The sequence below is a fragment of the Hippichthys cyanospilos genome, chromosome 1 (genome assembly GCF_059441005.1).
Source record: "Hippichthys cyanospilos isolate Australia breed blue-spotted pipefish chromosome 1, RoL_Hcya_1.0, whole genome shotgun sequence".
NCBI lineage: Eukaryota > Metazoa > Chordata > Actinopteri > Syngnathiformes > Syngnathidae > Hippichthys > Hippichthys cyanospilos.
The window spans coordinates 1,474,795-1,501,402 of NC_142369.1; the positions used below are offsets into that span (position 1 = coordinate 1,474,795).

General features: G+C 42.2%; 1 protein-coding gene across 4 annotated transcripts in view; it reads right to left on the minus strand.

The window, feature by feature from the left end:
• Positions 1-26,608, minus strand: part of kcnip4a (potassium voltage-gated channel interacting protein 4a) — a 62,207-nt gene that overhangs the window by 31,713 nt on the left and 3,886 nt on the right. The window contains exon 1 of one of the 4 annotated variants that reach the window (XM_088415426.1): positions 11,570-11,905. The exons of the other annotated variants lie outside the window; for them this stretch is intronic. Coding sequence (XP_088271552.1) covers positions 11,570-11,654 — 85 coding nt within the window. The 5' untranslated portion in view covers positions 11,655-11,905. Of the gene's footprint in view, positions 1-11,569; positions 11,906-26,608 lie in introns of those variants that run through there. 4 annotated transcript variants of the gene reach the window in all.

Consider the following 26,608-nt stretch of genomic DNA (forward strand, 5'->3'; position numbering starts at 1 on the left):
GAACTATTGCTAAAAAAAATGACTAAAACCAAATAATCGGAGGTGGGGAACTTACAGTAGTCTGCTGTTCCGACATTCGTCAGAGCACCGCCCCCCTTTCCGTCATCGTCATTTCTTTCGAGCCAGGCAAAACTGTAATCGTAGTTTCGTCATTCTGACAGTGTATTTTTTCCTACCCTTCCGTCATTACTTGAGGGAAAATGTGCCTTTTTTACGGTCCGTCATTGTATTTTGCCCACCCTTTACCCATCACTAGAGGGCAACATTTGCTCATTTTTTTTCCATCCTTCCACCACCACTAGTGGGCAAAATTTGGCAATTATTTCTAAGTCAATGTTCATTTGGCGCCGATCTTCTGACTGCATTCATTCTATAATTTGTTCAGTTTTTGTATCTTCACTCAAAAATAACATCAGCTCTGTGATGTTACTCTACAATTTAAATACGCTATAAAGCCTTGTATAGTATCCCTCATTTGAGGGAAAAAAGACAGTCAGAGAACAATCGTAAATGGCTGTGATTTGACGTAATTCAGCTCTCTCTTTATACCTATCTTTCTTTTTCAGAAGACTGTTTCATTATCCTTTGTCTGAATTTCAACTGTCACATACACTACAAGTAAAACAAAGTGTATCTGATCAGTGACAGTCCATCAGTGCTGACGAAGTTCCCACCTCTGCAAATCACATGCGCCACAATGTAGGATCCAGAAGCAACTTCCGGGATGTAGTTAATTTCTATAATTTATTAACAAAAACAAAGCAGGAATGGAGCACAAACCTCCGAAACGGTCATGTCTAGGAGAGTACTTGTTATAATCTGACAATGATTTCACAGAAGGAATTCAACCTATATACTCAACACCACATGAAGGAGGGATATAGTACATCCATTAAATGACTTTTTTTTCCTTTAAAGGTCAGGGAGCAAAGAATGAAAAGTTGTTCTTGAGATCTCTTGAAGGCCTTTACAAAGTAACATTAGATAGTAGGTAGGTTTCTAGCACTTTCATCACACGATCTTATCCTGACTGTCCTCTGACTCGTGCATCCTCGCGTCTTCGGGTATTTCCAGAGGTGTGACATCACAATCTACATAAATAGTGATTTTGTGGTTGGCTGTTAGCACCTTCTGCCGACAAAAATTTTGAGGTTTCTGTCAGGTCCCGCGTGTCAAAAACCTCCTCCTCAAATTAAAAACTTGCAAATTATTAAGTATTCCGTGTAGCACACAGGAAATTGTGCAGCATCTCTATGGTTTATTCCGCTTTCTAGCTATACTAACGTCACCTCCGGTAACCGTGGTTATATTACCTACACCGGTGATGCCGCGACCTTGCTTAGTTTTGGGAGCACTTAGAATGCGAAGTGAAAACCTGGCTTTTAAATTGTAGAAAATATTAGAAAATATCAAAAAAAAAAAAGCAAACATGAATTTCAACAGATTTTGATGAAATTCAGCTTTTTGACCTTTTAGGTTACTGTGAGGCCGAAACCGATCCTAATTCAACAAGAGGTCGACTGTCCTCATCCCTAAGGTAGGTTGTGACGCAAGCTCCTGTTGCCCATCGTTTCAATCATCGTGTGACTCTCCGAGCGAGGCGGGCAGCTAATCCGACGCCATCCTGAAGCCGCGGCTCGTATTTTTAGCATCTCATTTACAAGCTGAAGCGCAGCCAAACGCTTTCGCTCATTAATCCCGACAGATTGAGAGGGAATACTTGTGCCGCTCTGCTTCCGGAAAGCGGCCCAACGCAGAAACAAATGAACAAAGTTGAGTAGCGTCGTTATTCAAGGGCCAAAGGCGAAGTTTGCGCCCCAAAAAAGTGAGGGACGCGCTTATAAACGGCATAATAACGGTTCATTCGCCCACGTCATCGTCCACAACATGAATTCGGCGCCGGAAGCTTTTAATGGAGGACATTAATCATGCTGTCGCACAGCTTGAAACCTGGAGCTATAAAAATGTAAAACTGTTTGTAAAGGGGATTAAAAGCCAATTAAGAGTCCGAGTCATCGATAAACAGCATGAGCGTACGGCTACCACGGCAGAAAATTAACAACAGCGACAACGCCGAAAACACAAAGATGCATATAGCTTTCAGCGTGGTAATAAGACTCTGCTTGCATTTCCATCAAAATTAGCCTTCCGCCCACTGTCTTTGACACGCTCAATTACAGAAAGCTGATTACGGTCAATGCGGGGTCAAAGCTTTTGAAACGTTTTCCACTGTTGCCTTTGATAGTTGGATATAGGTAAAAATACGTTCCACTGTCTTCATAAATACCATTCGGGCATGGTCCGAGATGCCCTTCGGACTTTTTCCAAACTGTACCTACGGACGTCTTGGAAATTTTTTTCCAAAATACAACTTCGGAAGTTTCCGAAAATACATCTTCAGGCGTCTTGGAAAATACACCTTCGGACGTTTTCGCAAATACACCTTTCCGAAAATATACCTTCGGACGTCTTCGAAAATACACCTTCGGACGTTTCCGAAACTACACCTTCAGACGTCTCGGAAAATACACCTTCGGACGTTTTCGCAAATACACCTTCGGATGTTTCCGAAAATATACCTTCGGACATCTTCGAAAATACACCTTCGGACATTTCCGAAAACACACCTTTGGACGTTTTCGCAAATACGCCTTCGGACGTTTCTGAAAATATACCTTGGGACGTTTTAGAAAAGAATCTTCTCGACATTCTCGAAAATAACTTTAGATGTTCTTGAAAATACCGTTGAGTGTACTTGTAAATGCTAATGGTAACTTTTTTGCCGATGTCCCAGGGTATACTGACTTACACGGGCTGATGAAATCATTAAAATACTGACAGATCATGTTTACTTCACTTATATTTCAAACGTATTTGTAAAATAAAAAATCAAATTTGTTTTCTTTCACATGCGCGAGCCAATAATGCGTAACGTAGTAGTAAAAATAAAGGTTTTAGCATCCAACCTACAAGAGCAGTACGTAAGAAAGTATTTGTAAGCACGCGCAAATGTATTTGCAAATATGCTTAAATTAGTTTGCCGGGCAAAAACGTTCACAGTCAGCCAGCCGCAGGCTCCTGTCGAAAAAATATCACGGCATTATCGCATGATATAATCGCGATATACAGTAAACGCTCGTCACAACTATGACAGCAGAACTGCCAATAACACAAAAGGTAGAAACATTTGCTTTGGAATGGGGACCTGGTGTCTGTCTTTACTCTACAACTGGTTCACGTCTGCTAAACGGCGAAACCTCATTTCACGGTGAAACTGCGGCGTCACGGAGCAAAAATCAATGAATTTCATTCTGCCCCGGCGACACAAACGGGCCAAATTGGCGGGCTTGACTGGTTATTGCTCACGTGGAAATTCTTCCTTCCTTGCAAAGGCCTCGCCCTCGGAGTTCAGCATCAATTATTCGCATGGGGTCATCCGCAAGTGAATTTAAAGCCGATCGAGTGTTCGCGGCCCCTCGGAGAGCGTTTTTTACGACACCCCGGACATGCGAGGGGGAACGTCTGGGCGCGGCCGCCTGGGTGGCTCCAGGCTGCGACATCACCGGGTCGCCCATTAAACACGCCCCTCACGAGGGGGGGGGGTGTCTTCAGCATCTCCTTGCTTCACGCCAGCAGTCACGTGACGCAAATCGACGGCACACTTCATCTCCGTTCATGCTCCGGCGGTCGCCCGCTGAGCGCCCGCCATGCTTTTCAATGCATTAATCCTCCGCGGAAAAAATTGCTTTGCTGAAACTTAATTAACAGCTTTAATACAGAAAAAAAAAGGATTCAATGTTGCTGTGGGAAGTGGCTTTCCGGATGTTTTATTTATTTTTTTTAGTGCTGTAATCGGAGCCTTTGTTTTTGAGTGGACAAATATTGGCTCGTCCGGGCACAAGGAGCACCTTTAGGAATAGTTTTTCGGGCACTCAAAAACATCCCGCCGAGGACCGTAATGTGCAAAACAAACATTTGGTTTGACTGCGTCTCTATTTACTGCTGCGGCTTCTCGGCCCGCTCTGCTCTATTTACGACAGCAAATCTGCAATTACAGTTATTTGCTTTCTTTTTGTGTCCTGTAGGCCATATGAAATTGCATTAGGAGGCGGGAATCCCGCGGCTATGCGAGACGCAGACGAACTGCGGAGGATTGAAAACATCTCTCAGCAGGCCAACATTGGCCAATTCCTGTCATTCTGGCCATCAATTAAGGTGTCCTAAAAAGCCTTTCACAAGCGATATAAAAAGGAAATTGAGAAGTGACGACGAAGTGACGACGAAGTGCGGAGCCGACGATGCGGACTACACATTTTGGACTGGCAAACATGAATTCGTGCGCACATCTATTTCAAAGTATTTGCATATAGTTTTGAAAGGACTTGCATGTACATAAAGTACATTCAAACGCACTCGCGTCACTTCGAAAGCACTCCAACTCACGTTCAAAGACGAAAATAAGTTTGAACGCATTCGCGTATATGTTTCAAGGTCCATTCAAAGATATATGCATACTTTTCAACATATTTCCAAACGTATTTGTTTATACTTTTCAACGTACTTGCATATACGTTCGAATGTAGTTGAACATACATTCGCTATTATTTGAATATACATTTAAACATACAGTGGACACCAGCCATCTTTGTGACGCCGACCAATAGCGGACCAGCGTTTCAGTGACGTACAGTATGCAGTGACGTCGTAAAGCGAAAAAAATGCTGTAAAGAGGAGACGAAAAAACATAATATTCCGCCCAAAAACATAAACCGGGGACGCCGTAACCCAGGGGTCCACTGTACTTGCATATATGTTGGCGCATACGTGCGCATGCACTTGCATATACGTTCAAACCCTGTTCGAACGTAAAATAAAAATACTGTATAAGTAACAGTCAAATGCATTTGAACATATCTGCAAATGTTTGAACGTACAATATAAATTCAAACGTGGTTGAAAATATGTTCAAAATGTACCTGCATATACATTCAAATGTATATGCATATCCAACCTGCATGTCATTTTGAATGTACCTGCATGCACTTTTCACCAGAATGTACATACATAAATATTAAAACACAGTTGGAGGCCAAATTATAGAAATGTTGCATGTTTTTTTCCCCCGAATGTCACTGGGTATTGACTTGCAAAATGTACACCGTATTACTATGGGCAAAATGCCAGACATAATTAAACCATAGAATTACTGTCAAATATTTACATTTTTTTTAAATGCTAAAAAAGTTTTTTCCCCTAACATACTTACAAAAAAGTTCAAATGTACATTCGAACGCAATTGTACGTACACTTGAACAAGTCTGCCAATGCAATTGCCAGTCCACGCTTATCTATACTTTATACTTATAAAGGGAAAAAAAAAAAAAACAGCTCCCCAGTTTGGGACTTGTGTCACCGTTTTTGCTCTAATTACTAAAAATCTCACCATTATTAATACGTCAATTGAAACTACACGAAAGAACACTTCCCTAACTGTACTTAAATTTTACAGGAAGTTTAAACTGGCATCGCTGGCAAAGGTATCTCCTTGCAACACCGATTGGCCCGGCTGCCACTTGAAGGGTTACCGCAGTGGGGCGGGAAAAAAATAGGGCAAATAACCCAAAAAGAGGCCATCCGGAAAATGGCCATCCATCCTCATTAGGCGCGAGCCAAACCGATGGGAGGCGGCGGCGCGTCCCGTGCGACGACGCCCCCGCCTCTGCGACAGAGTCGGGGTACAAGCCCGGCCGCGCGCCGGGCAACTAAGCGGCGCATCCCATCTTGCTTTGCATTTAAATTGAATTCTCGGCGCGCTCGGCGGCGCAAAGACAATGCCGGAAAGCGGCGGGAGCGATTCCAAATCGCGCGACCGCTTCTCGTCATCGCCATGCTCACGCTAGTTCATAATCTTCGTGGGAAATTTGCGGATGGACCTCACCTCATCTTTGGTGACTTCCAGCTGGGCAAAAAAAAAAAAAAACTGACGCAAAGGAAAAAACAAATGTTATTACCGAATTTTCCGGACTATAAGCCGCACCGGTACATAAGCCGCAGCAGCAAAAATTGAGCAAAAAAAAAACAAAAAACAAATGTTATTGCCGAATTTCCGAACTATAAACCGCACCGGTATATAAGCGGCAGCAGCGAAAATTGAGCAAAAAAACAATTTTTGTCACGGATAAGCCGCACTGGACTATAAGACGCAGGTCATAACATCAGATATTTATGCAAAAAGATGGTATATGGAAGTTTTTGTTGTCATTTAAAAAAAAAAAAATTGCCTGCCAAAAGCAAGATCCTCCGTTTAACATACTCAACATGCCTGCATATTTAGCACCGACGTATTTATGCGAAAAGGGACGGATTATTTCCAACAAAACGGCAATAGAAAACTGCAGTTAAATAGCAGTTCAAACTCAAAATCAATTCTTCAATAGCATCTTCTTCTGTCTCCCAGTGTTTAATAGCTAGATTATTTTAGTGAACATATAAACACAATGCAGATAATTCATACATACAATCATTAATATTTAAATACAATCATATACGCCTTATCAACTTTACACGTCACAAACTTTTATACGCAATCTTTCAAGGGGGTCCACTGTACTTGAATATACCGTATTTTCCGGACTATAAGCCGCACTGGTATACAAGCCGCAGCAGCAAAAAATGAGCAAAAAAATGATTTTTGTCACGGATAAGCCGCGCTGGACGATAAGCCGCAGGACTCCAATCATGAGGAAAAAGTTGCGCCTTATAGTCCAAAAAATACGGTACTTTCGAACGCGTCAGCAGAAAAGTTTAGAAATTGAAATGGACTTGTTTATACTTATGTGTGAACAAACCTGAATATGTGTTTGAATGTATCTGCATTCATGTTCGAACAAACTAGAAGGCGTCTTGATAAAAGCAGCATTTTTCCTCTTATATTGCACCAGGGAAACCAAAAAAAAACCCATCACATATAGTGTGTAGTTTTTTTGTTTTTTTTTTAAGAATTGGTATGATGTAGGTCAAATGAATATAGAATTTTTCCAAAGTACTTGTAGGCTAAAAGCTAAAAATGAAACGCAAGCAATTCTCTCACACAAAATGAGCAAGTTATGCGCACGGACAACAGCGAATCATTAACTTCAAGTCGAACGACTTTCCCGTTACGACTCGGAGCCGCGGCCTGCCGGTGGCACAGATTTGGCCGATATGCGACGCCGGCTCAGTTTTGCGCGGGGTCGGCCGTGACAGACGTTCCCGGGGGGAGGGTGAGCGATGGCGCCCGTTTACGACGCGGGAGGCGGCGAGATGGGATACATCCGTGGGAAGGGGGCGGGGCGTATCAACGTCCTCGGGCGGCGGTGACATCTTTTCGTCCGGCAAACCGGAGGGAGTCTATTTTCTACGCTTGACCTCTGGAGGATGCCGGCGTAAAACTCCAGTAAAGGCCGCACAGAGGTGCCTTTGCCACACTAGAAATTGCTCTTTATCCTTGCAGCCCGCACTTACGCAGCGACGTCATAATGTGATTCTTATTTTCAAGTCTTTTAGATTGGGAAAGGAGAGCCACAGTTCTTTTTAGCTGGACCTGCTGTAGACCACAGCTCACACTCAGATACTCTCACACAGAAAAACTCTGGCATCACCTAAATAGGCCCCGCCCCTTAAAGAGGAAGTCAAGTTAAGACATTTCTTGACAATAATACAGCATTCTCTAAAACGTGGACTCTTTTCAATAAATTTGGAGCAACAAATGTGGTATTTTGACAAACACGTTCATTAATTTAACAAATTAATAGAATCGATTTTTTTTTTCTATTGTTTTCAACATGGCCAAACAAACACCTTTTTTCCCCGGCAACCCTGACATCCTTTCCAAAAGTATTATTAAAATAAATAAATAAATAAATGGAAAAAAAAATCACCGAATTTTTGCTGTAATAAACTTCCAGACGGACAATGCCAAAATAAATGACCTTTTGGACGTCAGCATTTTGTCATCTGCTGTCGCCTGAAAATGATATCACTCAAATAGCCAATCACAGCTCATCTTAGGTCATGTGAGCTTTACAAGCTGAGCCATGATTGGTTGTTACCTCAGCAACTGTGATGTCATTTTCAGTTGACAGCAAGAGGCAAAATGGCTGCCGAAAGTGAGCGGATTTCGCTGCTTAATTCATACACCACAAATGTAATATTCTTCAGAATATTCATTATTTGAGGCTACATTAAAAAAAAAATATTCATAGTTACTCTATGCGGCCACGATGAACGAGGATTCGCTGCATCAACGACCAAGTAGGAATGAACGAGAACGGCTTGTTCCCGTTACCCCCACTCCACATCAATTTCCACCATTTTACGGCAAACGCGCCCCATGATTGATCCGTCAAGAAGGTCCCCCGCGAGCGGCCAATCAAACGGGACATGAAAACCATTTGCGAGCTGTCACTCAACACCGGTCAGCAGAAAATGACAGGTGCGGAAGCGGGATTTTGAAAAGTCGGTTCAATGACCCGCGCGAAAGGTATCGGAGCTCCCGGGAGGATTCCTTCTGACCCCTCAAGGAGGTATCGATTCCCCATTTGTTCTTCGGAAGCCCGCTCGGTAATTGCCGGCTAATCATGCGCGGAAAGGACACCGGATCTCCTGTTGCCGTGCCGTACGATTTTCGCTTGAAGTCGGAAAGCTCTCGAGGGGATTTTAGCGTAAGCCACGGAAAAATTGAGGTTGAGCCACCGTGTAAAAAAGCACTGAGCAATAAACGGTCATTCGATTCATTCAACATTTAAAAAATACAAAACATTTGAGAATACGCTAAATTATGACAATAGTTGGCAAAAGTAGCGGGATGCTAGACGAGTGGTTTACAAGACAGTTTTATAAAAGTCCCTAACTACTTCACTCATTCAGTGACAGCCATTTTGATAACCCGGACCCCTAACCCTAACCCCCCCTTAACCCTAACCCTAACCCATAAGGCGCATAGAATAGAAGCTACAGTCGTGGCTGGGCTTGCGTTATGCATCCACACTAAAGGGAATGTCAACAAAACAATCAGACAAGTCACTCAAGATTATTGACAATGAGAACTTATGAATAAAGATGATTTGTGAAAAGTATTATCTGACGTCTTGATTACATTAAAATATTGTTGGTTACTACTAATCAAAAACACGTTTTTTTTTTTACATTTAAAAACAGTTTCAGGGTTTATTTTTAAAACAGTGTGCTTTACAAAAACGTGTTTTTGCGCCACGTCCCCATAAAAATTGCTTCGAAATTGGAGCATATATAGCATATAAAAATTTCAGACCGGGTATTATAAATCTAAAATTAAAAAAAAAATAGATTCATAACTGAAATGCAGACGTAAAAATGGAAGAATTTACATGGCGATTTAGTTATTTAATTGTTCATTGCTCCGAAAAAGAAAACTTTAAAAGTTTATGCGCTGTATAAGGCGCACCGGACTATTAGACGCACTGCCGGCTTTTGAGAGTATTGAAGGCTTAAAATACGGTAAAATCAGTGTACATTATTGTTGTTTGAATATTTTCCACAGGACAATGTATATATACATTTTTAACAAAGCAAACCTTTGGATACCTTTCAATTCATTGTTTTTATTGCTTTAATTCAAATCTATGAAAATTGTAAATGTCCAGAATAACTGGTGTCAAACAAATCCAGGTTTTAAAGTTCTTCCACATGGCCCAGCCCTACCGCTCACTATCATCTGGTAGAAGGACAACATTTGAGAATTAAATCACTTCAAGTGTGAGGGTGACATCTCTTTGGCAAGCCCATCATTTTCTAATTATTCCTCTCCCACGTGACGATTAATCAAACGGGAACTTTCCACACCTGTCTCTCCCCGCCGTCTCGTCTGGCGGCATCGCAACGGCGCGAGTCCCTCAAGCCAGGACGGGCTCCTGCTTAAGCGGCCCCCGTGCGCTCGGGGGTATCAAATATTCAGTGTTTACGGTACGGTCTGCGGAGGCCAAGTGGAACATGACCTGACCTGTCGGGAAAGCAAACAAAGAAGGGGGCCCCCTTATGTCAGAGGTAGGCCCTCTCCTGCGTTATACAGTCCAGAACTCCGAGGCGGGACCGCCGTGACGTAGAGGCGTCGGATCGGATCACGGGGGGGCGGGTCGCCGCGGGCGCCGGGCTCGCTTGGCGGCCGGACACGCGCGCCAGCGGCGGGCGCGAGATTTTATCACCTGTATCGACGTGATCACCGATGGAATTGAAATGTCCCTTCAAAGCGCCGGTGCGGAAATAATGAATCAAATAAAGACGTCGACTGCTGTGCGCTTCAGATGTTGAATAATTGCTGACGACGCAATCATCAGCTAGGAGGCTGTACGTCTGTGCTTTGCGGTCTGTAGAAATCCAACCAGGACGAGGCATATTGGGCTGTGATATTTGACGTGCTACCTATTACGCTGGTTCATTTTTTAATTATTTGGACGCTAGGATTGCGTACCCCTGGAATTTGTGGGATTTTCACAGGGTTTCCCTTGATATTAGCAACGCCGTGAATGTAACAGTACATTTATCTTTCTTCTCACCCTCGAAAAGTTTGAGTCTAAACTTGGCTAAGATCTTGGTCTTGTCTGTATTGAGTCTCTTGACCCGCAAAATGTCTTGGTCTTGTCTTGGAGTCTCTCTACCTTAACATCTCTGTCTTGTCTCGGTCTTGACCTTGAAAAAGTCTTAATCTTGTCTCGGCCTCAAACTCGAAAAGGTCTTGGTTTTGTCTTAATCTCGACTTTCAAAGGCTTGCATTTATCTCCACCTCGACCTCCAAAATCTCGGTCCCGTCTCAGTATCAACCTTGACAATCTCGGTCCCGTCTCGGTATCAACCTTGACAATCTCGGTCCCGTCTCGGTATCAACCTTGACAATCTCGGTCCAGTCTCACCCTCGACCTGCAAAAGTGTCGGTCTCGTCTTGGTGCCGACCTCCAAAAGAGTTGGCCTTGTCCCCGTCTCTCCATGATGCCTTGGCCTCACTCGGTTCGGTCTTGACTTCCCCGCTCCAAACTGTACGCCCAACGAAACAATGGAGCGTACAGCGTATCGGCATCGATAAAAGCGTCTGCGTAATCAACACCGATAAATGGCCCACTGGTCGCTATGGCGACTAATGGCTAACTCCTTCGGGCCAACTGATGGATTCCTCCAATCTTGGCATCTGCCGCTAATCCGCTTTTATTGCTTTGGATTCAAAAGCCTCAGCCGTCCGCACTTTGCCCCGGCCACCAAGACCACAGCGAAGCGGACCGCGGCGTGTGCGTGACGCCCCGCGGGGGTGCGCGGTCCGAAAGAATATAAAGGCAATTTGGAGCGGCCGCCTGCACGGAAGCGCCCTCAAGTTCATTAGCATCACGCGGCACGTCCCGGGGGGGGGGGGGCGCTATCTCCTCGGTGCAGCCGGGGCGCAAGCGAGCGTCTTGACAGCAACACTCAATTAAAAAAATTGCCGTGCAGTAATGTAATCCGGCGAGCCACAAGTGAGAAAAGAGCGGGTTCTTTGGCGGGGCGACCCGCCCGCCGAGGGTCTTACCGGTGTTGAGCGAGCCGGTGATGAGTCTGTACAGGTAGTGGGCGAACTTGAAAACCTGCCGTTTGCACCTTTTCCTGCAGCTCATCTTGACCGGCGGCGAGAGGGCTTTCTCCTTCAAACGAGGTCCCGTTTGCGGGTCCGGCTGCGTCAGCGGCGCACGTTTGGCGGCGCGGCGCTCATTGGCGAGCGGCTCCAGCGTAAAGGCTCGATCTGTCTCTGCGACAGACTTTCTCAACGGGCGGGGAAAGGAAAAAGAAAAGTCTTCTACCGGACGCGAGCGCACGCCGCCGCACTTGACGTGGTCGTGAGCGCGCCTCTCGCTCCGCTCGGCACCATCTGTGGATGTTTTACCGTCGCTGACGGTTGCTATGGAGGCGGGGCCTGATTGGCCCGCCAGGAGGAGGAAGAGAGAGGAGAGGCAGGGAAAGCACATCGCGCGTAGTAGCGCTCAAAGGCAGTGGAGGGGAAATACTTTTTCGGCTATCACTTTTTTTTTATATCTTTTACTGACTGCGTTCACAAATAGAAAAAAAGAGGAGAGGGGGGGCAGATGACCTGAGGGGCGGGACTTTGTTTTTGCTATGTGGAGTGTGATTACAATAAAATAACGATTGGCATCTTTTTTTTTTTCCCCCAAGCACTTTGATGTACTTTTTTCACTTTTAGACTAACCTGTAATCTATGTAAATGCTCTAAAAAGTACTTAATTGTTGTAGAACATTGTTTTATATTGATTTTTTTTCTTCTACTGTTAAAAAGAATACAGTTTCTGGTATACTTGTCCAATTTTATAGATAATAATCTTATTTGTAATTGTGTGTGAGGGCGCAAGAAGCACTGGATTAACTAATACATACAGCATACAGGTAAAAACATGTATGTATATATATATATATATATATATATATATATATATATATATATATATATATAAAATAAAGCACAGGATTTAAGTGTATAAAACACTAACACATCAACTGAGAAGTTTTCTAGCTGTCCAGTTAAAATTGAGCTTTCCACATCGTCAACGGCACTGAATGAGTTAATTGGGTTGATGTTTATTTCCGCTAGAATACCGCACATCCGTGATTTAAAGTCAGTGGACAAGTGAGGCAGCCGACTCCCGGTCAGGCCGGTGAATCATTGACAAGCTCCGCCCGCCCATGTAGGTGCGCTTCATTTACCTTGAGCATGTGTGCTACCATTACCCCGACTCCTGCACCGCACCCAATAGCTAAGGTGACAAAGTGCTGTCTAATTAGGAAAGTAGTACAATCGTTTCTGTCAAGAAAATGTCTTCATTGAGCTAGGATTAGACACAAGCGGGTTGTGAGATGAAAATCTGGAATCCGGTTTGAATTGATATTAAACGACTTTTGAGATCACTCATATATTTTTTTTAAATAAGAATTTTTTTTCCATTAATATATTATATACTGTCTCTTAGTCTAATCAATGTAATCTGATTAATATTATGTTTGTGAAATAGGAATTAGGAATCAAAAGCTGCGAACCCCTCCATTTCAGACATTTTCCACTTGCTGTCGACTAAAAATGGCATCACAGTGGCGCAAAGCTCAGTTAGCCACCAATCACGGCACAGCTGGCGCGCGATTGGTCGTTACCTGAGCCCCAACCAATTCAAAATGGCCACCCCTGAGAAGGATAAGAACAGGTTTATTTTCCTGTTTAATTTATTACCCACTGAGGCAATATTTGTCACGTTTGAACTGGGGGGGGGGGGGGGGGGGGGGGGGCATAGAATTCCGCATTGTTTAAAAAAAAAAAAAACGCAAAAAGATTTGATTTTCCCTTAAACCCAAGGATGGGCAACTGGCTTTGACTAATTTAAAAAATCTTCAAAAAATGCCGATAAACACTAATTAGACAAAATATTCAGAATTGGATGTAAAAATAAATAAATAAATGAAAATCAATTTTCAAAGCCCCGTCTCAATTAATATTCAGGGCAGAGCTTGGTCCCGAGTTTAATGATGGCTAAAACCATATCAAGTGTCTCCGAGACTAATCGGCTGTGTCGCTGCCTCCTCTTCGTATTGTCTGACACAGCATGTTATTAGCGATAGCATCAGCCGCTAATAGGATGAAGGTGGCTGTTATTGTATTGATAAAATCCGTTTGCACAGCTGGTTTAACCCTCGCGCAGTATTTCACGCAATCCTTTGAGCTTGAAATCCAAGGCATTTCACATCAAAGGGAAAACATTGAAAGAAGCCACATGGTAGCTGAAATTTCACCTGGATGGTGAAAATACGTCAACGTTTAATTTAGTTATTACTAGGGCTGCACAATTAATCGAATTTTAATCACGATATTGGCCGCCACTATTAATTAAGCTAATCCTTGGCGATATTAACGTTTAGAAAGGCGGCTACCATACGTGTCAAATCAAGCACTTGACATGACAAAAGCCAATGCTTTTCCCACCCTAATATATTATTTACCAGTGTGAAACAGCATTGAGTTTCTCACCTGATTCCTAATACTGTGTATACTGTGCTAGGTGTCAAATGAGACCCATTTTAAAAAATCCCCCTGGCAAAAAATTGGAATACGTTCAGTTTGAAATGACGTAATATTATATTTTGACTCACTGATTAAAATTTGCTTAAAAGTAGATCATGCGCTTGGTTCTAAGTAGGCGTCATTTTTTTCCATTGGTTTGCACTCAGCAAGTAAGTTAGGAGTGTTGCCCTGTGTGCCAGGTTTTTGCCATGTTTTGGGTAAATTTGTTTGTTATTTATTTCTTTATTGGTGTATTATTATTTGAAAGTATCAAGCCTTATATATATACTGCTAGTTTAATCCTTGTGGCATTATGTTGACATCATAAAAGAATCAAAGGGAAAAACCCCACTAGGGAGCTGAAATTTCCAGCAGATGATTAAAGCTTGTAAAATTTTAAAATGCCATAATTTTGACATTTTTATGTGATTGCAGTTAGATGTGTGAGATTTTGTGTACAAAAGTAATCATTGTCCAAATTTTGGACCATATAAAAACATTATAATTACAATTTTTTGGATGCCTTTTAATAGGATTCATGACATTGATTTTCTGTGATTTTTGCAACATTTCGTTGAGCGGCGGTCAAACTATGCCGGCAAACTGAAAATTCTTTGTCGATTTGCGTTTCACCTCAAAACAGAAAGTGGTGGTAGAGATCAGTTAAAATATCATCGGCACTTCACAGGCTACAAAAAGACCGTACCATTTTTCAATATTTTTTGGGTTTTAATAAATTGAACCTACATATGTATGGCTAGAACTAATGAACTGAACAAGGCGTTTTAGAAGGAAAATTATTTTTCATGAATAACTAATTATTACACCTTTAAAAGCATTTACAAAAGTAGGAAAAAAATACAGTGTGTATAGTCTGCACAAGGGTTAAAAAAGAGGCAATAAATAGACACCTTTGACCAAACATGATGAATAATCGCGATCTCAATACTGACCGAAATAATCGTGAATATTACTTTGGCTATAATCGTGCAGCCCTGGTAATCGCTCTACCAGGAGTGCGCCCTCCCTTGGCTAAAATACCGCCAGAATGATGCGGAAGAACATGACTGAAAAATGATCCGAATTTTGCATCAGAGTTACATGACACACCTTCAGTTTAGCATTCTAGCATCTCTAAAGAATAGAAAAAAAAAAGTGGTGCGGTCGTATACGTCAGGTATTTTGTTTGCGTTGCTAGTCCTTACAGCAAACAGCCTCTCATGTTTACAAGTCACTATAATCCCGGTATTCAATTCCCAGAACATTTCATCTGCGCATGCAAAGCAACATTTGGATGTCAGTGTGACGTATGGAGCAAATCAGCACATTCCAAGTCCTTATAGAGTCTGGGGAAAAATGTATGTTTACTCAAAGTGATACCGAAGCTTGAGGGGAAGTTCCCGTCTTGTGCGTCTGTATCTGCACGTGGTTGGGCTGAACGCAAACACACGTATTGACAGCTTGAAGAGAAGAAAAACAGCCGGGAGAAACGGAAATCTCCGAAGCACGGCACAATTGTGAGGATTGGGGCTGGGAATGCGTCCGGCTGTAAATTTATTAACTCTGGTAAAACGAGCGGTTTTTAATGGATGGTTGGCCGCTTCGTTTTGTACCGCCGGCGCAGAAAGCCATTAAAATGATGCGCGCGGCGCTAATTGAGCCGATTCAAGGTGGTGCTCATATCGGGCATCTTCACAGCACTCGGGCTGAAGTCTCAGAGTGTCAATCAAGCGCTGATTAAAAAGCTGTGATGCACGCTGAAAATATTAGCGCCTTCCTGGCGTGGAGACGGAGCGTGCGCCAAACAGGACATTCTGCAGAGGTGCTCGAGAGCAAAATTAGTACGATTGTAAAAACGGTCAAATGAGTTTGTCTGTCCAAAATATTTCTTTGCGCTTGTGGAGGGCAATGAAAAATGCTGTCTTTTTAACAAGTACAGTGGACCCTCGGGTTACGGCGTCCCCGGCTTACGTTTTTTTCATGTTGCGACCTGGAATACCGTCCCCTCTTAATGGTATTTTCCCCGCTTTGTGACAAAAACAACTGTCATGACCCTAGGGGGTTGGCTGTATTTGTGTTGTTTTTGTCTCCGTTTGCAGGCGTTTTTAGGTAATAGCACTCATTTTTTGTCGCCGTCACACGACGGAGATGCCGATCTGCTATCGGTCGGCCTCACTCGTTTCAAAATGGCGGAACGGCAAAGCTTTGTTCGATCGCGAGCGGTTACAAAAGCGTGTTTATAGTGCATTTTACCGTTTAATTCAAAAGTTTTTGGGCTTAGCCGAGGGTCCCGAGATTGCTCGTGATGTTAAAGAGAGAAGTAAGAAAATGATTTATATGGAAACCAAGCTGTACAGTGGAGTGTCCACTAAAGGACTTTCAGCAGAGGTGCTCAAAAGCGGAACTAAGACTTTTCATCTTGTTTCCATGGCATTTAAAAGGAGGACCGATTCCCCGCAGTTGGGTCCGGGCTTCGGGCCCGGCAATTTCAATAGTCTTCCCTAAAGAGATGTCGCCAGCAGAGCGAAAGCGCCGTCGAGTGATCTTCCTTCCAAACAATAGGCCGTTGGTCGATGCCCGACGACGGATGGGCCGTCCGGCTTTGCTGACGAAGGCCCGCTCAGCACACCGGGGGGGCTTTTCCCGCCCGCCGGAGAGCTATTAGGCGCATTTGCATGAATTAGCCAAGTCCCGCAGAAGCGGTGACAGAAGAAAATCGGCAATCCGGCCAAGTTTATCGAGGCGGATCGTCACGTTGCAGACAGACCCGAATGGCTGAGAATTTTTGGACACGTGGAGCAGCCCGATAATGATTTTTTTTTCACTGGCAAACCCGCTCAAACATATGGAAATTCCCCAAATATAAGACACACCTGTGTATAAAACACACTCTTCAAAACCTACATATTTTACTAAATATTTGAACATTTTGGTAAAATGTACTGCTTTGTACTTTTGCTATGAATAATATATGCTATATTTGAATGCATACATGCTCTAAAGTCCCATGAATAAACCTTGCGCGGTATTTTGCCCACACTTACACCAAAGGCATTTCACATCAAAGGGAAAGTATTGAAAGAAGACATCAGGGAGCTGAAATTTCACCCAGATGGTGACAACATGTCAAATGTTTTTTTTTAATTTATTTATTATTACTAGTGCCTGTTGAAGTCAACACCCGATTATGGGGAAAAAAAAGTTGACTACATCCTTCCCAAACACTGAAAACATTTGTATGAATTTTTTAACTTGCGTGAGAGTAAAATGAAATCAACATTGTATTTGTACTGAGAAAATTCATAATCCCTCCTCGCCGTAAAGCAGACGCCGGCGATGGGACGAGTCCGCGGAAAAGCGATAAAAGCCAATCGGGTGCTTTTGCGGAGATGGTCGAGGGACGGCTGCGCCGCTGCGGGAGGCGGCGCCGCCGATAAGAGCTCACGGCTTGATACCCGTAGACAAAAATGAACGGCTGTGACACGGCGCGTACGGACGCGAATGCTCACTGGGGGCCGGGCTAAAAGGCGCACGAGACGCCTTCCTGCTCGCCTTCTTTTCCTGCCTCGATTGCGCCAACCTGGCCTTTTCTTTGCCGGACCGGAAGGTAATGAGCGTAAAGGGGGCGCGCTTTGCAAAAGGTCAAGACTAAAGGAGGACGTTCTGCTTATCTTTGCAAATCTGCCGATGTTGATGAGTCTAGCAAAATTCGCCGGGGTGTTCTGGGAGTACGGCACCCCGTCGCCAAGCTCTCGAGGCAGTGCCGCGCGCAAACAAAAGGTGGCGGTAAGGAACCCGCCGAGGGGGTAAGAGAGGGCAGGCGCGACTATTATATTGCGATCTGTCGCATGATCTCTCACTGTGAGCGCCGGGCAAAACGGCCTGGAGAGCATCAGCGCCAGCGGATTTACTTGAAGCCTCGCGCATGATGAATCGCAGTCTTCCAGGGGAGTGAAAAACTTTTGTTTTGAACTATTTATAGCCTTACTCGACTTTGGACACATTTTATTGCTTTTACTTTTGCTAGATGAATTATATATGCTATATATGAATGCATACATACTCTAAAGTCCCATGAATAAACCTCGTGCAGTATTTTGCCCGTATTTACACCAAAGGCATTTCGCATCAAAGGGAAAGTAGAAATTCGCAGAAATTCTTTGAAAACTATTTTTTGTATAATATACATTAAATTTAAAAAAGAATGATATAATCAGTACCCTATTCTATTTCATCGTCCTGAAAACTCAGTCTCCATCATATCAGAACGGTTGGAACTAAGCTATCATATGCTAGCTAGCATTAGCAACCACGAAAACGTAGTTTGAAATTAACTTGATTTCTTTTCGAGGAAAGATCTTTACTATGACTACAATGGAGGACATTTATATTAATACATTGATAATTTACCGCTGCACGATGTATTCACATAATACGTTACGCTATAATTATATGTTGATAATATACACCTGCGCGCATATTTACCTATAATACCTTATCCTATAATAGTACAGTGTTTGTTTGTTTTTGTACATACTGTACAGACGATGATCCAACTGGCATTCATTCATACGGTACGGCATCACAAGTGATTCCCCGTTTTACCCGCACACCCCTGAGGGTTAATCACATCTCCGAACCGGCCCTGAAAAGAAATTTGACAGCCTTTGCGTGAAGCGTATATTTTATTTATATTTTTCCACCTGCTGGGAATTGATGAAAAAGAGCTTTTCTAGGACATTGATCTCGACATGTCGACTACGCGCTCACACCGGCATACTGATGAGAGCTTCCCGAAGCTCCAGCCAACAACGCTGTCCTCGGAGACGTCAATATTTCACTACGTGATGCCGCTCGTGGTAAATAGCGCCGCTCCGTAGGTTTTGTTTGCGCGGGAGCCGACGCGCCGCGCCGGGCAACGCCGAATCCTCGGCAGCGCCAACGAAGGAGAAAGCTACATGTTTTGATACGCGCGCAAGCAAACAATAGTTTTGCGTACGTATGACAGATTTCGTCTTCATTTGAAATTTTTAATCATCGTTAGGTTATTCTTGTCCGTCTAGCTACTATTTCCACCGTTTTTTTGATTCAAATCTTTTGAACTTATCCTGCTTCCCTGCATTTTTGGGTCCATTGTCTTCCACCCCTCATTCGCCGTGGCATCTGGATTATTTTGAAACAGTCTTAACTGTTTTCCGTGTCGCAAGGATTGAAAATGTCCTTTTCACTCCATTAGAAAAAGTGGGACACAAACGAATTCGAACATGCTAAAAGTTTTCCTGAAAAAAATAACAGTTCGAAATATCTTAAGAAGATCCTTGGTAAAAGTGGACATTGCAGTGAGTGAGACTTTCCATGTTAAGAGCACGTCTCATTGAAATATTAGACATAGGCTTTACACCTTCTACTATTCTGGTTCCTCAATTATATGATGGAAAAGTCATTGAGACAGTAACAGCAAAACCTCAACATTGAGATCAGTACATCTTGCAACGTAAGGGGCGCGTCTCAATAGGTGTTGCCACAGTAATATATTTAGTAGAGTGGGCCCCCGTGTTACGAAATGAGATGAATCCGTTCCTTGGTTGGGCTCGTAAGGCGAATTCACCGCATGGCGGGCAATCCGAACCTATGTTAAATAGCTAATGCGTTTAGAACCTAGTAAGGGTAGCCTCGGCTAGCTTCGTATTTCTTGATTATCTCCAGCTTGGTTTCCATATGAATCATCTTCTTACTTCTCTCTATAACATGACTAGCAATCTTGGGACCCATGGCTAACCCTTTCAACTTTGAATCAAGCGGTAAAATGCACTAGAAATACAGTTTTGTAACCACTCGCGATAGAACAAAGCTTTACAGTTCCGCCATTTTGAAACGAGTGAGGCTGACCAATAGCAGACCAGCATCTCTGTGAGAAGACGCTGACCACTAGCAGACCAGCATTGTAGTGACGCGTTTCATGGAGGCAGTTAGACCACAACACAAAATAAGTGCAATTACCTAAAAACGCCTGCAGATGAAGACAAAAAAGACAAATACAGCCAACCCCCTAGGGTCATGAAAGTTTTTTTTGTTGCAAAGCGGGGAAAATACCATAAAAAGGAGATAAAAAAAACTCAGTATTCCACATCGCAACATGTAAGAAATGTAAACCAGGGATGCTGTGACACGGGGGTCCACTGTATATGCTTTACGAATACCCAAAAATACTAATCTAATCATTTGCCTCGTCAGACTGCGTCGAGCTGCGTCTGTTTAGAATAAGTGTGATATTTACATCAACCTGGGCCATTCAATCGGGTAGTGAAAAAAAACAGACGACAGCGTTGGCAGCGGCACACTAACGATCACAAGGGCTGTAATTACGGAGAGATTCATCACAAGCGGAGTGCGGGTAAACACTCCGCCATGGATGAGGAAACGCATCACGTGGGTGTCATTTCCCGCCAACCTCCGGATCCAGCCGAGCGCTTCCCTTGAAAGTGCGAGCTGCCTTTGTTTATAATTGTCACTTCGGGACCAGACGTGGGCCCGGTCATGACGACGCCTGTAAACGCCAAGCCTGGCGAGCTGGAAAGCTCTTCTCCGTGACCTCATTTCCTTCCTCGCGACGTGCTTCGTTGACCCAATTCCGGCAAAACGAGACGTCCGCGGACACGGGGTCAACTTAAAAAAAGGTGCCGCGACACCCCGGGGGAGACGATTGAGCAAAGCGGAACATGTGCGAAAATGACCCCGCCGTCTGCCGCGTGTCAAGGACCTTGAGGGTCGCGGATGCCGCGCTGGGACCGGCGGAACACCTTGACCATGACATTGGAAGCTTCCTCGTATGGGAAGCGCTGCCGAATCCTGTCAAAATATTCACTTGGCTCTAAAACCACCAGCTCACAATATATATATATATATATATATATATATATATATATATATATATATATATATATATATACAGTGGTACCTCGGTACTCGACCGCCTCTATACTCGACCAAATCGGTGCTCGACCAAAAAATTCAAGTAGATAATGCATCGGACCTCAAACAGATTTTCGGTGCTCGACTAGCCGAGCCGAGCCGAGCCGAGCCGAGCCGAGCCGAACGCGCTCCTCGGCCCTTCTCGGCCAGCGGGTAAGCGCCAGTTCAACTCAGACCGCCAGCGGAGTAAGACGTTTGTTCGAGTATTTCTTCCCGGATTTAAACTTTTTCGTGTTGCTCTAGCCCTTAATAATGGGTCCAAAGAAAGACAGTGATAAGGGGAAGGCAAAGAGGAAAACAATGAGGACCACTATTGAACCGAAGAAGGAAATTATAGCAAAATATGAACGCGGTGTACCTCGCGTCGCAGTTAGCTAGCGTCATCATGGAAGGAGTAACTCCCTCCCGTCCTCTCCACATCCATTCCTGTATGCCATCAACCACTCTCCAAAACGTAAGTAAATTATACAAAATGGTTTATAATGCTTTATTTATCTTTATCTTTATCATGTACTGCTTGTGCACATTTACTTGTGCACACATACTTTCCATTATTTCTTATGGGAAAATTGATTTCGGTGTTCGAACAAATCGGTGCTCGACCACCACCTCAGAACGGATTATGGTCGAGTACCGAGGTACCACTGTATATATATATATATATATATATATATATATATATATATATATATATATATATATATATATATATATTGCTGTTACTTAAATTACCTCAGTACTTAAGTACCTGAGTAATTGATTACCTTAATCCTCTTATCTAAAGTCATTGCTGAATTTTCTAATTCATTACTTTATTACCAAAAGTAATGGATTGTTAGTACTTATTAGCTAATTTAATCAATTGCCTTATGGTAATTTATTAATTAATTACCTAGGGGGCTTGATTACTTTAAAGTAGTCAATTTATTTAACACTCAAACACTTGAAGTAATTGATTATGTTCATGCTTAATTACCTAATCCGTAAATGTAGTACTTTAAATAAATCGATTACTTAAGTACCTGAGTATTTGATTACTTTAATACTTATACTTAATTACCTAATCCTTAATACTTAATTACCGAATCCGTTACTTTAGTACTTTACCTAAATTTATTACCTAAAATATTTAATTGCCTTACTAGTGCTTAACCATCGAAAGTATTTGATTACCTTAGTACTTAATCAATTACTTTAGTACTTCATTTATCCAGCACCAGCCCTTTTAGATCTTCCTTTGGTCAAAGATTACAGACAATAAATAGTCAGTATAAGAGCGTCTGGAAGCTTAAAAAAGTACAAATAAATCTAGAGTTGATTATTAAAAATTCATCATTTCAATTACAAACAAAAATATATACTATATATATACTATACTTGCGTATATTATTTTGTAAAGGTGAAAATGGCGACATAAGCGGGCTATCTCTTTAATACTGTGCAAGCAGGCTATTTTGGCTCACGTTTACACAGTCAGAATCTCCCGGAGTCTAATTGCAGGTATCTTATTTTTTGTTTGAAATAAGCAGGACAACAAACATGCAAAACATCTTTTGGCATGTTTTTTTTTTCCCTCTAAAAAACGTTTCAAGGCCCGCTGAACATCAAGCGGTCTTCCTTTTGATCAAAAGCGACGTAGCGCACGCCAATCCGGGCTTCAGACATCTGTTGTTTGATTCCGCAAATATGCTTATGACATCTGTCTCCATCACAACCAACGAATCGGCGATAATTGGAAATCCCAAACACGGCCCGCTGCCAAACCTGCCGCGGTGCCGCCACTTTTTTTTTTCAGACTTTTCATCAAACGTTTGAAGCGGGCGGCGGAAGGGAGTCACCGGGGTTCGAGCGCTTCTCAATCGAGGTACGCACGCGTTGAAAAAGGCGTGTTGAATAATGTAAGGGAGGGCGCCCCCGCGGACACAGGCGGCGCCGGCTCGGTTACGGGGCGCCGGCTCGGCTAACCCGCGGCCGCTATTGTCTTTCGGCGAGGCTACTTTGCAAACGAGCCAGCGAGCGAGACTAATCCCTGGCTGTTAGCGGCTAATTCCTTGTTTAGCAGCAACAAAGAAAGCGTTCCTCTTGAATTCATTAGCGGGAGGGGAAACCTTTGAAAAAGTGCAATTTTGCAACCGATTTGATGCCCGGATGAAAAGAGTTTGATTTGTTTGCTTAACACATTCATTGCCGGATTTGAATTGGATAGTTGACTTCTAAAGCTGTTAGTTGTAAGCGGAGGTCATGAAAAATGGATCTTTGGCGTCCATACTCATCAATGGTACTGAGAGAGTAAACAAGGAAGTGCTGGTCTAGTCTAACATATTCATAACCTTGTGAATTTGAAGTTTTTTGTGTGTCTGTGACAGATTTTTTTTCTTAGTTTCTTTGCTAGTCATGTGCGACCAACAAACGAATGAAAACAATACATTATTCGACGGATTTTTTATTTCAATGTGATAGATTTCCAGACAGTTCAATTATGTTCAAAATTATTCTTATCCCTGTCAATAGCGCAACAAAAATTTCCCCAATGTGTACATTTTGATGCTATTTCAAGATGTCAGCAGATGAATAAGTGCATAAAACCTTAAAATTCACAAGGGTATGAATATATATACCGGCTATATCGGATACTGCGCTGGAACGGGCGGAACACCTTGACGTTGTCATGAAGCTTCTTTCTATGGGAAGCTCTGCCGAATCATGTCAAAATATTCAAAATACATATTCAGTTGGCTCTATAACGACCCGCTGCCAATTCAATGAGCTGAAGAGACTCCTAAGCAAGATACAAAATGATACACGTATATATATATATATATATATATATATATATATATATATATATATATATATATATATATATATATATATATATATATATATATATCGTTTAAGAAAGCACTTGTTAAAGATTAGATGCAAATATTAAATAAATACAATTGAATTGTTAAGGCAGTGACCTTTCCAAACCACTAGAGGGAGCCCGCGTTCCGTCACTGGTACTGTACTGTTCTGTCCAAGCATTCAATTATTCTTATGCCTTTGAATCCATCTAATTTCTAGAATATTCCTGTGAGGTTTGCAAGTGGGCGATTAATAGTAGAAAAAATAAGATGACTTACATCCCCCCCCCCAAAAAAAAAAGACTGACACCGCATAATAAAGCAATCCCAGATAACATGTAAATAAGCATCACTAAGTGGCTTAAATGTTGAGATCATCATCTTCATCATCATGTTGATTGTCATCATCAGCAAGATTTTGGTGCAGCATCTCCTCTTTCTCTTGTCTCGGAAAGAAGATTAATGCGGAGAAGCGGGATCGTCATTTTCCCATCAGAGCGTTTCCACAACACATGAATCACATAAATGACAACAGTGCGCCCCCCCCCCCCCACCGCTATGGGGGGAGGCCTCTCCGGGGAGCCTGCTCATCAATTATTGCCTCATTTCCTGCCTCACACTTGACCAGCAGGACTAGCAAAAGTGCCACCTTGCTTGTCTCACCAAGGACAAACGCGGCAGAAATTTCTACTCAACATTAAACTTTACAAACATTAAACTGATGACGATGCTTATGTCTCACATTGCATCTTGTGATAAATAAAAAAATGCATATACATTTCGAAAAATATAGTAACGTGCTTAGGCAATGTTTCAATCACAGCTTAGTGTCTTAGTCCATTCTCACAGACGCGCCAGGAAGGATTTTTTTTCCTGTAATTTGCTACCCTCTACTGGCTGAAAGCTGGAAGTGCAGTTTGAAACCTCACGGTCCAAATGTTTTTTTTTTTCTTTTTTTTGTACTAAGTGGAATACTTCAGTGGACACAAGTAGATATGCATATGGCATATTGGTGCCCTGGTATTATTTGCCCCCATTTTTTCCTTTTTTTTTAATCTATCAAACGGTTGCAACATTTAATAGAAAACATTCTGAGGATATGAGTCAATGGTAATTAATTCAAAAGTATGTCAACTGTAAATGTAAAAAAAGGAGAGAATGTCACATTACAATACTGTACAATACTGCTACATTATTCTAATTGTATAAATTATAGTTGTAAATATTTTTAAATACTAGTAAAATACATTGTGCAGTGATTTATGTTTTGTCATTAGCTTAAAACTGATAGAACATTGTGATTTTCTAGGAATTTCACAAACAATCATACAGACAAATATATCATCAAATATGATCGATGACTTCACATAAAATGGTAGAACAAAACCTAACCTATGATAATAAAATTATGAGAGATACTTTGAGCAAATTTAGCATTTCAGAAAGCGTCAATCAAACTGGAAGCCGTCCGTATTGCTCAGTATGAAAAAAGTAGATCTGGCTTGAAGCAATGGGAGAACTGTACAGTAATCTTCGATAAACGTTGTAAAATGGTTTTACCAGTAGAGGGTGCTAAAGGACATGGATTGATTCTGTAATCTAGCAGTGTGTAATGCGCTCATCAGGCGTTCTCCAATGTCAATTACTTTGTTGAAAAAGTATTTACTTAAAAAAACATACACGCAAATAGTAACAGACAGAATAAAATAATTTTCCATTGGATGGCAGAAGATTTTCGAGACTTTTTAAGAGGGCATTTTCAGAAGCGTATGATTTCACGGGTGAAATTGGCAAATCCAAAGCGAATTTTCGCTAATATTGGCACAATTCAGAGGCGAAGCTATCACGACCCTTTGTAACATTTTTGGCACCATTTTGGCTACCCCCACACCAAGTGGAAAAAGATACTATATGATTTCTCTGCCATTTTTACATGCATGCAATTAGGCTTGGGCCGATATTCGATTCTGTGTGATAACCATGAACACAAATTAAAATCTATCCATTTCATTAATACAAAAAATACTGAATATTTAGTACATCATGAAATGCGTACCATGTCTAATATAAATCAATAAAATAATACATATTTCAAAATTCTTCTCATTTTGTAATTGTTTGAGCAGGTCTGTTCCCTGCCATATAAGCTATTTTTTAAGACAAGGATATAAATAAAAACAAAACAAACCAGAAAAAATTTCAATGATATTATTTTCAAAGAGGCGACTTTAGTCAACTCTGCAAGCACTAGTGATACCGTAGCACTGGTCCTATTATTTTCAAGCTGCAACACGTTTCCATGAATGTCCACTATGAGGCACGTTACTTAATAATAACAATAATAATAATAATCCTCTAAACAACGTGATACCAATCCATTTTCTTAAATGCACCTCAGGAAGATTTGAAGTGCCGAAGAATGTGGGAGGAAACCAGAATACGTGGCCACCCTTTAAAATATATTTCAGGTAACGCCCGTGGCTCAAACAATCATTGCAACACCAGTTCTATTTTTAACACGTAAACAAATGGAAATTTGCATATTGCCTCCTTTATCAAGCGTGACAAAAACAGTTGTTGTTGTTAGCCTGCAGGTACAACAGAGAGAGCCGTCCTTTTTATTGAACAGAAAAACACAAGCCAAGTGATATGGAGCCCAAAACATCAAATACGGACATTTGTTAAGCTATTAAGC